General features: G+C 34.4%; 1 protein-coding gene across 4 annotated transcripts; it reads right to left on the bottom strand.

Annotated features, from left to right (window-relative positions):
- Nucleotides 1-974: 974 nt before the first annotated feature.
- MNDA (myeloid cell nuclear differentiation antigen) lies at nt 975-17,727 on the bottom strand. 4 transcript variants are annotated; one of them, XM_032260759.1, is made up of 7 exons: nt 17,477-17,727; nt 7,622-7,906; nt 6,617-6,753; nt 5,919-6,086; nt 4,385-4,801; nt 2,472-2,660; nt 975-1,213 (listed from the first exon to the last, which is right to left on the bottom strand). In XM_032260759.1, exons 2-7 carry the CDS (start codon nt 7,896-7,898, stop codon nt 1,178-1,180), a joined length of 1,224 nt encoding a protein of 407 aa, XP_032116650.1. In that variant the 5' UTR covers nt 7,899-7,906; nt 17,477-17,727; the 3' UTR covers nt 975-1,177. The 4 variants fall into 4 exon arrangements, 3 of the variants coding, with proteins under 3 accessions (XP_032116650.1, XP_032116649.1, XP_032116651.1); XM_032260758.1 differs by lacking the exon at nt 17,477-17,727 and having other exon boundaries at nt 7,622-7,966; XR_004263629.1 differs by lacking the exon at nt 17,477-17,727 and having other exon boundaries at nt 978-1,213; nt 4,410-4,801; nt 7,622-7,966.
- Between the last annotated feature and the right edge of the window lie 672 nt (nt 17,728-18,399).

Genomic DNA, 18,399 nt, shown 5'->3' with positions numbered 1-18,399 from the left:
AATTTAAAAATAGTCATTTTCTAATTCTTTGAAAAATGACATTGGTAGTTTAATAGAAATAGCATTAACTTTGTAAATTGCTTTGGACAGTATAGTCATTTTAACAATATTGATTCTTCCAAATAAACTATTTCTACAATAATTCTATAATAATCAGAAAAGATGCTTGTTATAATTTACTTTTCTGGAATTTGTTAAGACTTGTTTTGTGACCCAGCATGTGACATATTCTGGACAATGCTCCATGTGGACTTGAGGCAAATTTGTATTTTGATGCTGTTGTGTGGAATGTTCTGTTTATATCTGTTAGGTCCATTGGTGTATGAATTGTTGATGTCTGCTATTTTCTTATTGAATAACTGCCTGGATAATCTCTTCATTATTGTGAGTACTGAAGTTTCCTACTATTACATTGCTCTATGTTTCTCCCCTCAGATCTGTTCATGTATGTTTTATGCTTTTAGTGCTCTAATTTTGAATACATGTGTATCAACAAATCAGATAAATGGCATATGATGGATATGATAATCCACACCAACTAAGGAGGGGAATGTGTCTTGCATATATTGGTATCTTTATGCAAATCACCAATGTTGTCCCCTTCAGAGAAACCAATTACCCAAATGGGCCCCTTCTGGAGGACATAATTGCATAAAGGAATCCTTTCCTCTAGGTCTACTACTTCCCTAGGCCACCGTGTTTGCTCATTTAAGCATGGGCTACATAAATTTAGGCATAGCCTTTATTGGGGTCTTATCCTCTGGAAATAGACTCCAGTGTTGATAAGGCCCTGTGTGTCTCTCCCCATCTCCTTAATGTGCTCACAGTGCACAAAGCATTCAGCCTCAAGCAGCTCACTGCTGACCTTAAGAGAACAGATACAACACTTTGGGAAAATAATGTCCTTCAAAGAAAGATATTGTATTTTTTACCTTATGAATGTCATAAGTGCAAAATGTAATATCTAAAAAAAGTGGAAGCCTATAAGATGAAAATTTTAATCCAGAAAGCAACCTCATCTATAACTTAGATATAAATGCTGTTAATATGCTAGAATATATCTACTAAATCCGTTATTTACAATGTGTTACTGAACATTTACACAATCACAGTTATTAACAATTGTTTTAAGCAGAAGTTGTTTGTTGCATTGCAGCTTGCAGATTTCAATTAATATTCATTGGTCCTTCTTGTTTTTCTTGGTCTTGATGACCTTTGAAGAGAGATAAGAAAGATATAGTGAGACCCTAGATATTGAAATGAAGCTCTGTTTATAGTTCTCCTTTCACCTTCCATATCTTTTCTTCCCATTGGCTACATTCTCCTCCCCTATGAAAGCTCATTAGTCACAAAGTTATGAAGATCTACCTTCAAAAAAACTCATTTTCCTTCCATTAGCTAATCCCTATTTGTCTTTTTCCTTCCTAAACAGATTTTTGAAATAAACTTCTGTGGTGTCCTGATTAACCAACTGCCCAATTTTAAAAAAGCTTCGATTTGTAACATTTGCAGTCTGGTGGTATACATATTTTCACATGGATGATTTCGAAGGACCACATGTTTAATTCCTGAATCTCCAACAATAAGCTCTCTTTAGTAAGGATCTGAGGGAACTCCAGCACACTACTTCTAATAGATATCTCTGCCCCTTGCCTAATCTCTCTGTAATGCAACTCCATAGATCGTCACTGGAGTATTTTTTGCTAAAATGTCAAAGTGATCAGGCATTCTTCAGTGTAATTTTATTTCAGTTTGTTATGTATTTTCAACAATGAAGTTCCCATTAATTTACTTTTGAAAAAGCCACACTTCTGCTTCTTTTTTGTCTATGGGCCTTGGCAGTCCCTACCTCCCCGGCCTTTTTAAAAATATTTTGGTCCCACCGTCTTCTGCATCTACTGAATTTCATTTATACAGAACTCATTATGCAGTGTCACACTTTTGGAATTTTCATGTGTCATTTCCTTTGCTTAAAAGTTATCCCAATGTCTTTACTGTCCTAAAAAAATACTATCGACCATAGATCAGTTTATGTTGATGTGCCAGACTGTGACACAATTAATATGTATGTATTGCCTCAATGTTTAAAACATCCTGAATTGGAGACTTCCATTATTTTAGAGGACCAATGAAACTATTTCCCCAATATCAGCCAACTAGTGCTTGTTAAAATCCAAGATTCAAATCACATCTGTCTTATTCAAAGCCCTTGCTCTTGAGCCCGATGTTCCCTGCACCTACACACATCTTTAAATCAATTAACACAGTATTATATCCTTTCTATAACCATATGAATGCCTTTACCTTAATATCTTTTTAAAAATCCTCCACTTACAAATGAGTGCATGGGCATTGTTTAGGTTCTCCTTCCACCCGCTGGACTGTTTAAGTAGTACATCTGGGGTTTTCCAAAGCCTAAACAAAATGATTTGCCCTTTTAGCAAACTCATTCTCCTCTATCCAGTTCCCACCTTGATGAAACTGTGAATTCCACACATCAGTTTCAGCTTGTAGTCAATTGTTCTCAGTTGAAAGCAGAAGAGTCGAAGCTTATCTCCTTCCTCACACTTGATATTGTGCCATTTTCCATTCCCCACTACATCCATGGTTCCTGTATTATCCTGTATTTCATAGATTGTGTTCTTCTTGTGTACTGTTTTCTGCAAAAGAAGATTAACATCCTGTTTCTGAGAGTATTGTTAGTATCATATACATGAAATAGAGCCTCATGACAAAGTTAATGCGATACGCATGACAGGAATGACAGGTACAGATCATATACGTGGCTTTGCCTGCCATCTCACAAGGCCTATTTTTTAGTATCTGATTTTTTTTTGCTTTTGCTGTTCCTGCTCAAGGTATTTTTCTTCCTGCAATTGTACAACAATAAATATTTTCTTCTTTTTCTCCTGCTACCACCTTCAGATCAGCTAAGAGTTAATGAAGCACCTAGATATAGAGGAATCAAAAATTCCTGTAGAACTTCTTGGCTCCTGGTCCTGTGGAAAAACAAATGTATGCTTTCCACAATTATTCATCCAGTTGATTATGAGGATTTTCACTTTATTATTATTTTGCTTTTAAAAAATTTCAATAGCTTTTGGGGTACAAATGGTTTTGGGTTACATAGATTAATTATGTAATGTCAAATTCTGAGATATTAGTGTACCCATCAACCAAATAGTATATATTGTACCCAATACAAAGTTTTGTATCCCTCACCACTCTCCCAGCTTCCCCCTTCTGAGTGTTGAAAGTTTGTTGTATCACTCTGTATGTTTTTATGTTTTTGTATACTTGTAGCTTAGCTCCCACTTATAAGTGAGCACATACAATATTTGGTTTTCCACTCCTGAGTTACTTCAGGTTTTGAGGAATTTTAAAGAAAAAACTTCTATAACACAATCATTTATTCTTTTTCAGCCTTCCTCATTACTTATTCTTTACCAATATCTTGTCGCCTTTGACCTAGCTCCGTCAATTTATAATGTCTCACACACTGAAGCTATTACTCATCAATTCTGTAATTGCATTTCTAAGCAAGAGCTCTTAAAAAGAGTGTGAGAAAATGTGGAGGTAAATTTAAGGGGCTCTTTTGAAAGACATGTATATAGGGTTATAAAGCAGTCAATCATATAGAATGTGAGTTGAATTCACAGGAATGTGTGATGTTTTAGAGTGGAGAAAGGGATGGAATGCATTATCCTACCTAGCATCTTGAATTTGGACATGAACATATCAATAAAATTCTGTGCCTTTTAATTAACCTTTTTTTTGGTAAATAATAGGATGAAATTGCCTTATCCTTTAAGTATCAAGGGATTCAATATTTCTCAGTTGTTTAGTACTATCTTCATAAATAAGTGAATACATAAGATAGAAGAGCAACAGCATAAATGTTTAGATTATGTGGATAGCTGTTGAACATATTTGCATTTAAGAGCATACCAGCCGATCCACTTGTTATTCCAAATGTATGTCACCACCAGAATTCAACCTTGGTAGCACAATTCATTATTCAAAATAAGTTTATCAAAATTCAAAGTAAAATTATGAGCGCCCATTGGAACAGAGCTGAAAGAAATGATGTTATTAGCCTGAGCCTATTGATTTAGACCCTGTATTGTCCTAGCTCATTGTGGCTGACAAGAGATCATTATTGCCAATATTTCTTACTAACTCAAAGTCCTTACATTTATTTTGGTGTAAGAAAGTTAATAAGTCACTTAGTCCTATTGCCTATTTTGTGTGACAACTTCATCACTATCTCTAGTCAATATAAATTATTGTGTTCCAGTATTCAGACAGTAAGCAATGTCTGGCAAATTAAGACATTTAGTTCCAAGTAATGGTAGAGAAAATTAAAACAAAATTAAGGGATTACCTTTTTTAACATAAACAACCCATACACTATTGTTCCAGATGCTTGCTTATAAAGGTGATTGATCTTGGGAGTTTTATTTGCTTCTTTGATAATTCTGTTTGGGACCTCAAAATTTTGATCAATTTCAGACACAGATGATGCTTCATTTATTTCCATTATTCCTTTACATTCAAAATAATCAGATATGGTAATGACCTTCTTCTTCATGAATTTCTCTTTCAAGTCGGTATTGAAGACTTTCACTTGAAAAAATTGAGTCTTACTTGCCACTGTAGCATGAAACATTGTGCTTTTCCCTTTTTCTGGGGACTCATATTTAAATGGCTCTGTTGCTTTCAGTACCATCACTGTCAATGGGCCCTTCTGGAGGACATTTCTTCTTGCATCCACCTGACATAGGGCCTGGGTTTTCTGATTCTGTGTTGGGTGGACACAAGAAAATAAACTTAAAACTTTGAGCAGGAATACAAAGTCACTCTACACTCATGTGAGTGTAAAGTCACTCTACTTGAGTGACTCTGCAGAGCTTTTGACCCAAAAACTTTCACAGATATTTGGAGCTGGGGGCTAGGCTAGACGGGAATTGCTGGACAGAAAGGAAAGGCACATGAGCTGCTGTAGTTTGGCTCATGAAAGTTTAAGGTAGCAGAAAACAGGCTTGGAAATGAGATCACCCTCATTGACTCAGAATAATCTTCCTGAAGCAAGGCATGATCTTCTGCATGAACAACCTAGAGCAGTAGATGATGAAAGCATTGTTGTGAAGAAACTTTAAAGAAAGATTCGAATATAATAACAAATCCAAATATCTCCTCTACTTACTTAAATTACCAAAGACAATCCAAAAAGTGAAAACAACTTGGATAGCGTTAAAAATGAAGGACCATACCCACCACTAGTCTCAAACATTTAGAAATTCTAATTATCACTACTGTATTCTGCCATTTTGACCGCCCAATTCCTTTGTTTCTTCCCAAGAAATAGTGCTGCTACAAGTGGAAAGACTTGGCTTGGCCTGGCTCAGCATATAAGTAGTCTCAGGCAGAGGATTTCTGGAAGCTATGATCTCAAGTATGTAGACAGCATTTCACAGTGGCTAGAATGCTAACAACAACAAAAGGAGAAGTTTGTTTATCTCTAATATCCTCTCCCCACAGTGGCCTGGTCTATTTGAGTTGTAGCAGAACACTTCTGAAGAGAACATTGCCCAATCTGTAGTAGGAAGTGTGGGAAGCAAAGACGAGCCATGGGCTTGTATGTACTAGTACTAGGAGCCAAACTGTGTACCTGTATAGACCAGAAATGCTTAGTGGTCTTTCCTGGTGTTTTATACACAGTGATCACCTGTGGGTAATTGGACCTTACTTAGATGTGGCTTCTCACCAATGTGAACAAGTTACCATAACGTAGAAAATAGTTTTCCCACAGGAAATCAGTAACAGAAAGAGTTATGCGTGAGAGTAACAATAGTAAAAGTGGAATGCAGTTACTGGGCTAAAAAGTATTGGAGAAGAGGACCAGGGAGAGTGTGTACCTGAGTAAATGAAGTGTTGGATGGAGCTGATGACGGGGTCTGGGGTGCTGGGGGATGGCCCATAGCTTCAGATGTGCTGGCTCCTGAGGGATGTGAGGGCTGACTCTGCTCCTGGGTCACCTTGTTCCTTTTGACTCCAGTCTTTTCTTTGATAGGAGTTTTTCTTTTCTGAAAGCAGTTTAATTTTCCTGTTAATGGGATTTAGTATCAAAAGAAGCAGAGCAAATTTTCATTAAATCATAGTAAGTTCTATTTATATTGGATGGGATGTCCTTGGAAAATCTAGGGAATTGCAGCCTCTCACTTGAATACGTGGAGGATAGGTAATATTGGGCGTAGATTGTCGCACTACAAAGGAGATGGGTGATTTCAGCAAGTGCATCACTCTTACCACCACCAAGGCGTGACGAGAAGAGCACCACACTTGGAATGAGAAAATCTAGATTTGTATAAGCATGGGCAAGATACGTATCACACATGATTATGATCCCATTTTTATTATGGAGATGTAATATACTTATGTCACAGAAATTTTTTTATTAAATTTTTATGACGCCTAGCTCTTTACCTATTACAAAGATGATCCAGAATTACTCATTTGGTAAATCTAAGCTGGGTTGAGATATTAATGAAGAGCCACATGCCTTTCAGAGAGTCTTCTGTGGGACTTTGATCCTGCTCCTCTTTCTCAGGCTTACCTGAGCTACAGGAATCTTCTCTCCTCTCTCAGATGTGAGCGTGTTTCTTGCGGTGGGTGCAGGTTCTGCAGTACCCACTTTTTCCTGGTTTCCTTTTTTCATTCGAGTTATTTCTTTTGCTTTCATTTTCTTAGCAACTGACAAAAGAAAAGGAACACAATAAGCCTAGACTGACCTAGACTGAAATAGCTTATCCAAGACAGCTGAAGCAGTTTCAATACTGCCTGCTGTCAGCTCCTGCATGAGAAGTCAGGTGTGCCTGTTACCTCTACTGCATTACCCCAGCCTGGCTGCTAGGAGGCCAACAGGAGCACGCAGGCACAGGAGCTGTCTCATTCTCCTCAGTGCTTTCCTCACTCTTCCCCTGTGCAGTGAGAACATGCTTCCTGTCCTGTCAACTCCATGTGCCCCGTCAACCCTTTCTCAGCCTCGTTCTCCTACCATTTCTTTTAAATATCTAAGGCTTTCATGATGCTGACAGGGTGGTCATGTGCTGTTCATGACAGATCTGTTCAAATGACAGAAATATGACCTGAAAGGAGACATGATCTGAATGGTAATGTTGCAAAGTGCTAATATTGGCTTTTGAATTAAAAAAAAAATGCCAGTGATTTATTAAGTGGAAAAAATCTACACATCTCTTAATAGAACTATTTGCTGTGTCAATTGGTTAAATACAAATATTTCAAATAAACTACATTTTAAAAAGTAATTGTTTACATTTTCTGACATTTCTAATTTACTGAAAACCTCAGCTTCTCATAAATCCCTGTCTTTGGTTTTTTATCCCTACCCCAAACACAGTTTTCTAAATATATCAGTCTCTTTTATATGAAACAGAATGCTCTAAATTGCCAACTGGTCGGTCTCTGAGGTGCCAACATTGCCATGACTGCTGAGTTATAACTTGGGAAAAGGATGTGCCAGCTATGACCAAGGTGGGTTTCTACTCAAGACTGGGGAGACTCAGGGCAGAGTAGCCATATGCAAGGCTTTTCCTATTACCTTTTGACTTCTCTTTTCGAAGCTCGTTAACAAGGTTTTTAAGTGACGGCATATCTCTAGCCAGTTCAATTAGTTTGTCTACACAGGCAACACCTGGGAACTTTTTTACCATCAAATCTAAAATCTCAATTCTGTTGTATTCCTCTTGCATTTTTGAAGTTAGTCCTAAATCACAGGCCAGTAAGGACTTAATTGTTGTAAAATGATAATGATCCATGTTCTCGAATCCTTTCAGCAAAACTATTTTCTTGTATTCATTCACCATTTCTGAAGTCATAGCTTGGCCTGTAAAGTAAAAAGGACACACAACATTACACATCTATGCAGACAATTTTAAAAACTGAGACTTTTTTTTAAACTGAGAATTTTAAAAACTGCTTTTGTGAGTGAGTGGCCAGGTCAAAACGTTGTCCTTGGATGTGTATGAGAAAAAGGAACTAAGTTACTAGATGTGTCACTGTGAACAATGGATCAAGACTTGCTTTATTAGGAAATTGTGAAGTTCTTCCCTTTTAATGTTGATTGCTGAGTTGGGTCAGAGGTGAATGTGGTGAAATGATGTTTGGAAACAGGTAATTGTTGTGGTGTTTACAGTATGGGTTCTGTGGTGTCAAAGTCCCTGGTTCCTCTTCTGATAATTTACTGGGGCCGGAGCTGACCCCTCAATGCCTGCCTCTTGGTTCCTGACTCTTCCCACACTCACTATCATCGAAATGGCCTAAGTATAAATGGGCTGCACCTGCTTACCTTATATGAATAACCTTCTGCCACAGCACTACAGTTCTGAGTTGTGGAACAAACTGTAGTCCCTCTTGGCTCTTCTCTAATCAGCTCTCATTAGCATTTTGTCTCCCTGGGACTTAGGACTTGTTCTCTGTGTCCTATGCATTTCTAAAATTGTCATTTTGCTGTACTCCTATCTGCTTTATAGTATGGAATTGCAGCATTTATTTTTTTGCCCATTTTTTATAGTGATTATTTATCTCCAGCTAGTCTTACTTTTACTAAAAGATTTTTATCAGACAACCAAGTAGGTTTCTTTATGGATAGAGGAATACAGTAGAACATCTAAGGTCATGAAAATAGGTAGGTGTGGCTCTTACTAAAATTGTGGCATAAAAGCAGTGTGTATATGAGAGAATTATTTAAAAAATGCATACACATATGCCCAGGCAAGGCACATGTCCATACAGGCCTCAGAGAATGTTTAGATTTCACACTTAGCTGCAGAGTGAAAGTCCTCCCCTGAATGGTGCCAGTTAAGAACAGTTGAGAGGGAGCTGTTTTTGCAAATGTCCAGTTTTCAACCAAAGGTATTCAAAGAAACAGGTAAACGTGGTCAATTTAAAAGAAAAAAATGAACCTCCAAAAACTTTCTCTAAAGGAACACAGCCCTCGGACTTTTTGTCAAAGACTAAAACAACATTCTTAAATATAATCAATGAGTTAAAGGAAAATATGTACAGACAACTAAACAAAATCAGGAAATGATTTATAAACAAAATGAGATTATAGCAGAAAGACAGAAATTACCAGAAAAACATCCCATAAATCCTGAAGCTGAAAAATAAATTGACTGCATTGTAAAATTCACTAGGGGAGTTTTTCAGCACATGCCAATAGGCAGAAAAATCAGTGACGTTGAAGACAGGTCATGTGTATGTATCAAGGCTGAGAAACAAAATTTTTAAAAACATATGAAGGAAAATGAACAGAACCTAAATGACTTATAGTACATCATCAAGTGGGACAATAGATGCATTATGTAAGTCTGAAAAGGTGATGAAAAATAGAAAGGAATAACAAAATTATTTGAGTAAATAAGGACTGAAAACTTTCCAAATTTGAGAAAGGACAAAATGTACAGATACAAGAAACCAAATAAGCTGCAACCATGATAAACTCAAAAAAACTTACACTATGACGCATTATTATCAAATTACCAAAAGTCGAAGACAAAAAGAAAATCATTTAAAAAGTAGCAAGAAGAAGGCAACTCGTTATATACAAGAAATCTTCAATAAGATTATAAGCACATTTGTCAGCAAATTCTTTGTAGACCAGAAGGTACTGGGGCAATACATTTTAAGTGTTTAAAGGAAAGTCTGTCTATCAAAAATACTATATCTGGGAAACCTGCCATTCATAAATGAGAAAAATTAAGACATTCCCAGATAAATATAAGCTTAAGGATTTCATTACCACTATATCTGCCCTAAAATAAATACTAAAGGGATTTCTTCAAGCTGAAACACAAGGATGCTAGACAGTAACTAAAACTCATATAAAAATAAAAGTTCTCCATGAAAGGTAAATATATACATAAATATAAAAACCTGACTTTTGCTATTTTGATTTGTAATCACTTTTTATTATTTTATAGGATTTAAAACATGAAAGCAAAACAATTTATAAATCAATGTTAATTGGTACATAATATATAAATGCAATTTGTGACATTAATAACCTAAAATATGTGTTGGGGAGCTGTAAAGGAGTAAATATTTGGCATATGATTGAAACTAAGTTGTTGTCAGTTAAAAATAGATTGCTATAACTTTAGAATGCCATATGCGGCCTGATGATAACCACAAAGATATCTGTAGTATATACACAAATGGAATGGAAGAAAATAAAAAGGTTTTACTACAGAAAATATCAACACAAAGAAGGCATTAAGAGAGGCGTGAGAGACAAAAACCTATTAAAACATACAGAAGACAAATAGAAAAGGCAACAGTAAGTTCTCAGTTCTTCCTTATCAATAATTAGTTCAAATATAAGTGGTTTAAACTTACTAATCAAAAAGCATATATTAAAATTATATATGTGTATGTATGTGTGTGTGTGTGTGTGTATGTGTGTGTGTGTGTATATATATATATATATATATGACACAATTAATTTAAAAACAGGGGATCCAACTATATGTTGCATACAAGAGGCTAATTTTAGAGATCTAAGGACAAAGATGGAAAGAATAAAAAATATATTCCATTGAAATATTAAACGAAAGAGAGAAGAGTTTGCTATAGTATCAGATAAAATAAAAACAGTCAAAAACTGCTATAAGAGACAAAGAACATTACATAGTGATAAAAGGGCCAATTTATCTAGAAGATATAACAATAAAAAACATTCATGCACAAAACATCAGAGTTCCTAATATATGAAACAAACATTTACAGAATTGAAGGGAGAAATAGACAACTCTAAAGTAATAGTAAGAGACTTTAATCTTCCGCTTTCAATAATGGATAAAACAACCTGACAGAGATAAATAAGAAAAAAGAAATATTGACAAACATTATAGACTACTTATAGACCAATTATATCTAACGCATATATCCAAAACAATAAAGTCAACAACAGTAGAATACATGTTTTTCACATGAACATATGGAACATTATCCCAAAATATACCACAAATTAGAACATCAGACAAGTTTTAATAAATGTTAAATGTTTGAAATCATAGTGTATTTTTCATCACAGTGGAATAAAACTAGAAATCAACAGAAAGAAAACTAGAAAATTCATGAACATGTGAAAATAAACAACACACTCAATGAAATACATACAAAGAATCACAAGTCAAATTTGAAGCCTTATTTAGAGAAATTACATGAAAACACAATATATCATTTCATTAAATGCAGAGAAAATGGTGGTGAGGATAATTTATAGATTTAAACAACTACATTTACAAAGAAGAAGAATCTCAAATCAACAATCTGACTTTACATCATACGGAACTTGGAAAAAGTAACAAACTAAACCCAAAGCCATCAAAAAGAAGGAAAAAAGAAAAATTAAAGATAAAATCGAAATTAGAAAAATAATAAAGAATTAATAAAAACAAGAGTTGGTTCTCAGAAAATATAAATACTGTCAGAACTTTAACTGAATTGACATAGATGAAAAAGGAGGCTCAAATAATAAAATCGGAAACTAAAAAGGGAACATGACAACAGATTTCACAGAAATAAAAAGAATTATAAAAGAATACTTTGAACAATTATATATAAATAAGTGATATAACCTAAATAAAACAGATAAATGGATAAATTCTTAGAAACGTACAACCCACACATTTTGAATCATAAAGAAACAGAAAATCTGAACAGTCATATGACTAGTAAGGAGAGTGAATCAGAAATCAAAAACCTCTCAATAAAGAAAAGTCCAGACTAAATGGTTTTACTGGTAAATTCTACCAAACATTTAAAGAAGAATTAAGACCAAAATTCCTCAAAGTCTTCAAAAAATTGAAAAGAAGTCAAATGGTATTTCTATTTCTAGATCCTTGAGGAATCGTCACACTATCATAGACAATGGTTGAACTAATTTACAATCTCTCCAATAGTGTAAAAGCACTTCTATTTCTTCACATCCTCTCCAGCATCTGTCTCCCGATTTTTTAATGATCGCCATTTTAACTGGCATGAGATGGTATCTCAGTGTGGTTTTGATTTGCATTTCTCTAATGACCAGTGATGATGAGCAGTTTTTCATATGTTTGTTGGCCGCATAAATGTCTTCTTTGAAAAGTGTCTCTTCCCCAAAGGACTATAATTCATTCTACTATAAAGACACATGCACACGTATGTTCATCATGGCACTGTTTACAATAGCAAAGACCTGGAACCAACCCAAATGCCCATCAGTGATAGACTGGATAAAGAAAATGTGGCACCATGCCATACTATGCAGCCATAAAAATAATGAGTTCATGTCCCTTGCAGGGACATGGATGAATCTGGAAACCATTATTCTCAGCAAATGGACACAACAGAAAACCAAACATCACATGTTCTCACTCATAGGTGGGTGTTGAACAATGAGATCGCATGGACACAGGGAGAGGAACATCACACACTGGGTCTGTTGGGGGATGGGGAGCTAGGGAAGGGATAGCAGGGGATGAGGAAATTGGGGAGGGATAACATTGGGAGAAATACCTAATGTACGTAATGGGGGGGATGGAGGCAGCAAGCCACCATGGCATGTGTATACCTAAGTAACAACACTACAAGATCTCCCCATGTACCCCAGAACTTAAAGTATAATTAAAAAAATTGAAAACAAGGGAACACTTCCAAACTCATTGTATGACCCAGCATTACTCTAATAAAAAACCAGACAGAGGCACTAGAAAAATAAAATTTACTAAACCATATCCCTTATGCATATCGATGCATTTTTTTTCAAAATATTAGCAAACATAATTACATAGCACATTACATTTATTTAGACATCATTGCCATTTACAGTTTATTCCTGGTTTGCAATGATGATTTACCATACAACAATCAATTAGAACTCTTAATGGTAAAAGACTGAAAACATTTCTTTTGTCTTTTTGAGACAGAATCGATGGCCAGGCTGGAGTGCAGTGGCGTGATCTTGGCTCACCACAACCTCTGCCTCCCATGTTCAAGCAATTCTCCTGCCTCAGCCTTCAAAGTAGCTGGGATTACAGGCGTGTGCCACCACGCCTGGCTAATTTTGTGTTTTTAGTAGAGACAGGGTTTCACCATTTGGCCAGGCTGGTCTTGAACTCCTGACCTCAGGTGATCCACCAGCCTTGGCTTCCCAAAGTGCTAGGATTTGGTAAGGCGTTAGCCACTGCACCTGGCCACATTTCTCTTATTCCTGAAAGATGAGGAAAAATACAAGGATGCTCATTTGTTCACTTCTAAAAATCAATTAAGATAATATACCACATTATCAAAATGAAAGATGAAAAAACACATGATAATTTCAATTGATGCAAATAATAAAGCATTTGACAAAAGTAAATAACCTTTTATATTAGAAACACTCAATAAACTAAGAATAGGAGAAAATCACTTCAACATAGTAAAGTCTATATACAAAAACACCATAGCTAACAATATTCCCAATGGTAAGAGACTGAAAACACTTCTCTTGCTCCTGAAAGATCAGGAAAAAGACAAGGATGCTTTTCTTTCCCACTTCTGTTTGAGATAGTACTGAAAGTTTAAACCAAACAAACACACAAAAAGGCAAGAAACAGAAAATATAATATATTTAAATAAGAAAGAGAAAAGGTAAATTATCTGTCTTTACAATTTGGTGATATAATCTTATATGTGAAAAGTCCCAAAGATTCTATGTAAATACTAAGAACTGATAAACAAATCCAGCAAAGTTCCAGAAATCAAAAGCAACACACACAAATCAGTTGTGTTTCTATACACTACAATGAACAAAAAGGAAATTAAGGAAACATTTTTTCCCATATATAATAGCTTAAAGTAGTAAAATAGGAATAAACTTAATCAAGGAGGTAAATTATACAACATTGTGAAGGAGTTAAAGAGTCATAAATATACATGGGAAGGTATCTGTGTTCAGGTATTAGAAGACTTAATACTGTTAAGGTGTCAATACCCAAGGAACTGCATATGCAATACGATTTGCAATGCAATCTGTAATGCAAAATCCCAGAAGTGTTTTTTACACAAGCACAAAAATTTGTCTTAAAATTAATGTAGAATTTAAACAGACTCTAAATAGTCTTTTTTAATCTTTCAACAGAAGAACATGGAGGTTTCAGACTTCCTGCTTTGAAAACTTATAAAAACACAGTAATCAAAACAGTGTGGTACTGGCATCAAGACAGACATAAAGAACAATGGAATATGATTGATAGATAGCATAGAAATAAACCCTGAAAAATATGGTTAAGTGATTTTTGACATGGGTGTTATGTTCGTTTAATCAGTAAAGAACAATCTTCTCAAAAACGCTGTTAGGCAATTAGGATATCTATATATAAAATAATGAAGTTGGGCCTTTACCAACAAAATATACAAAACATAACTCAAAGTAGATCAAATGCATAAATGTAGGAACTAAAACTACGTAACTCTCAGAAGAAAACAAAGGAGAAAGGCTTCATGACATTGGATTTGGAAATGGATTTCTTGGATATGACACTGATAGCACAGGCAACAACACAACAATAAAAGAGCTAAATTAGACTACAACAAAATTAAAATTTTCTATACATCAAAGACACAATTAACAGAGTGAAAAAGAGAACCTAGAGAATGAAAGAAATATTCATAATTTATATATTTGATGAGTGCTTAACACCCAGAATATACAGCAAACTCCTTCAAATCAACCCCAACAACAACAGAATCCAAATAGTGTGATAAAAATTGATAAAGGACTTGCATATATATTTTTTCATAGGTGCTATACAAATGTCCAATAAGCACGTATAAGTATGCTCAACATCAATAATCTTTATGTAAATGCAAGTCAAAACCAAAAAACCACAATAAGATTTAACAATGAAAAACATACATGCACAAAACATCAGAGCTCCTAGGATGAAGTTTTTTGGTACTGCCAAAAAAATAACAGCAGAAAATAACCAGTGTTGGTGAGGATGAGTAGAAAAGGGAAACCTTGTGCCTCATTGGTAGAAATGTAACATGGTTCAGATGCTATGAAAATAAATGTGATTCTTACTCTTAAAATTAAAAATAAAATTACCATATGATTAAGTAATTTCACTTCTTGATATATTCCCCAAATAGATGAAAGTGGGATCTCAAATAAATGTATGTACATCTATGTTCATTGCAGCATTAATCACAACAGAAAAATGTGAAAGAAATACAAGTGTCTGCCAATGGATGAATGACTAAAAAGAAGTATGATTTATTAGATATTTCATGGTAAATAGATAAAATAGAATATTATTTTACCCTAAGAAGAAAGAATATTCTGACACTTGCTACAATACAACATGGATAAACTTTGCAAACATGAAATGAAAAAACCTAGTAACAAAAAGCACATAAATATTGTGTGATTAAACATATATGAAGTGTTAGAGTTTTCAAATTATTATAGAGACAGAAGGTAGCATGATGTTTGCCAGGGTCTGGAGGAAAGGGGAATGGTGAAATTGTTGGTTAACGGATTTTGAGTTTTAGTTTTGCAAGATGCAAAAGCCTTCTGGATGTTGGTTGCACAACAATATGAATGTATTTAATACTACTGAACTGTACACTTGAAAATGTTTAAGACGACACATTTTATATTACGTTTCTTAATGCAGTTAAGGAAAATAATTATTATATTCAAAGCTTTAGAACTTTGGCAGTGAAAATATCCATACCTACAGCTCTTTGTGAAGAACTACTTATTATGAAAAGAAATCTAAGAAATGTTGGAGGCCAAAAGGGAAGTAAGAGTAAAGAAATACATTAATTAGTGTTCTTACTATCTTAAAAATAAATAAAGCCAGAATCAAAGAGAAGAAAATAGGAAATATATGAACACACTCTTACAATTGGAGTTATATGTTTGGGGCACCAGAAGATATGAGAGTCTGATAAGGGGCTTGTCTTTAAGGAAAATATAGATTTTTTAAAAAATAAGAAACTTGGCAAGAAAGAAGAAGAAAGCACAGAATAAGTGCTATAAACTGAAACAAAGTAAGATGGCAGAGCCAATATATACCTTTATAGAATGTACATATCTGGACTAAACTCCTCAACTAAGAGGAAAAATTTTCAATTTGTATTAAAAATAAATCCAGTCATATGTTGTTGACAAAATACAAATAAACCATAAGGTCACTTAAGTTTGAGAAACAGCTAGAAAAAGTTGTATTTCAAACTCTAATGTAAAGAAAGACCTTTAAGGAAAAATAGTGAAGCTTAAAATAGGCTTTAGTCAATAAGTATCAGTGCATAGTTTCACTACGTAATGGGAGAGTATGCAACTTGTAAAAAGATATAATAAATAATGTAATATATATAATCTGTTATTACTTTATAAGGCAGCATATAGAACATTTTTCTTTCTCTTTAAACACACACATAACATATATACTTGGATATGCATATTCTATGTAAAAATGTATGGTAGAAATCAAAAGAACTACAATGAGAAATTAACAAAATCACTATTAAAGTTGGAGATTTCACCATCTCTCTCTCTCAGTTACTGAAATAACAAGGTAAAAAAATAGCTTAGATTTAGATTTTTCAAACATAATTAACAAGCTTAATTAAGAAACTTAGTATCTAACTTAAATAGGATTTGGAATCCAACATTATAAACTCTTCTCAAGCACGCATTAAATAATTAGAAAACATTCATCAGGTACTAAGCCATAAAAAAGTCAAAATGTATCCCCAAGTAGGTAATACATAATTGATTCTCCCTGTCTTTTCATTATACCTTGAAAAAAAAAAGTTATCTGTGACTGAGTAAAGCATAGACCATTTGAAAAAGAGAAATACTTCATCTTAAACTTGTTGTAAAATGAAGCATAAAATAAAACTGATTCAGGAAAAAGTAAAGATTATTTTTGAGTAAACGCTTATAATATTGAGAAATTATCTAATGTGTGTACATGTCCCTGCTCTCAAATTGAGATAAAATCATATAATAGATATTTATGTCCTGGTTTATTTTTTACTAACTATTACCTCATAATAATTTTCTCACAGGACTGTCTTGTCTTTTAACTTAGGCCCAAACCCAGTCACCAAGTTTCCTACTCATCCTCCAGCCAAGAAAACCAAGTATCTCTTCTAAAGATCAATTTATGTCAATAGACACCTGAGAATTAATTTTAAAATTTGCTGTGGACAAGATACATTTTTTTTTTTTTGGTTCATACTCCAGGTGTGGTAGAATAAAAGATACCTATTTTCCACCTAGACAGGTAAAGGATTCAGTTCTCAGTTTTCTGAATATGATTGATACAATTCTTTCATAAGTAATTCTCCACTGTAATGGTGTGGTTACCAACTGAGTACCCAGATCGTTCTCTAAAGAACTTCCCAGAAATCTCACCTTAATGGATATTTCTTCCAAAATAGTCTTCAGAAATTCTGGAGTCACTGTCTTGTTTAGGACCGAATCACTGTCTGTAAAGCTTTGGAAAGATTAAACTGCAGACTATTATAATCTTGTAAAGGGCTGAAAAAATGAAAGCTAACAAGGAAAAACAGCACTTGTTAGAGCCACTCAAAATCTTGATTGTAGATGGTCTTCTCACACTGTACTAACTCCTAACTAGAAAGAAGTTATGTAATCATGAAACAATTTTGAGGCCACGCCTGTCAACCTTTGTAGCTTTCTATTTCAGATGTTAGAGAAACTGGACAGTTCCTCTTTGCAAAACGTAATCTCAGTCACAAGGAGAAATGATAGCAAACAGTGCTTCTTTGCTTTTTTGACTTACAAATACTTGCTGAAAGGAGTTTCAAACTCAAAACTTTCTTATAAAGCTAACTTACGTATAGGTCATTAGAAACTGGTAGCCCCTTGAATGAGGATCTTAATGTCAAGTGGGAAAGGCGAAACACCAAGGTTTCTCCCTCCTTTCCCATTCACAGAGTGGCAGAAGCAGGATATCTTGGTAGAGATGTCTGTTGCTACCAGAACTTGACTTCATCTCTTGGTTAGGAGCGGGTCTACTATAAAATTGTTTTTGTTTAAATAGTACCTACATATTCATTTGGTTATTGATAACTGATACACCTGAAGCTTGAGAAAGGCAGAAAGTCACTATGAATATATAAACCCTTACTCAAATAATTTGAAAGAGTTTCATACTAGCTGCTCTCTTGAGTATAACTGAGCTGCCTTAACTTGATTATTAAATTCATCATCATTCATGCTTTCTACATTATTTATGGTAGTCAGTTTATATCATGATTGAAACCTTGAAAGTTCTGGAAGAGCACTGAACCTCTGGAATGATAGGGGGCCTG

Source organism: Sapajus apella, unplaced genomic scaffold, assembly GCF_009761245.1.
Source record: "Sapajus apella isolate SASKATOON/1434 unplaced genomic scaffold, GSC_monkey_1.0 scaffold119, whole genome shotgun sequence".
Classification (NCBI taxonomy): Eukaryota; Metazoa; Chordata; class Mammalia; order Primates; family Cebidae; genus Sapajus; species Sapajus apella.
This window is presented reverse-complemented; position numbering and strand designations above follow the sequence as displayed.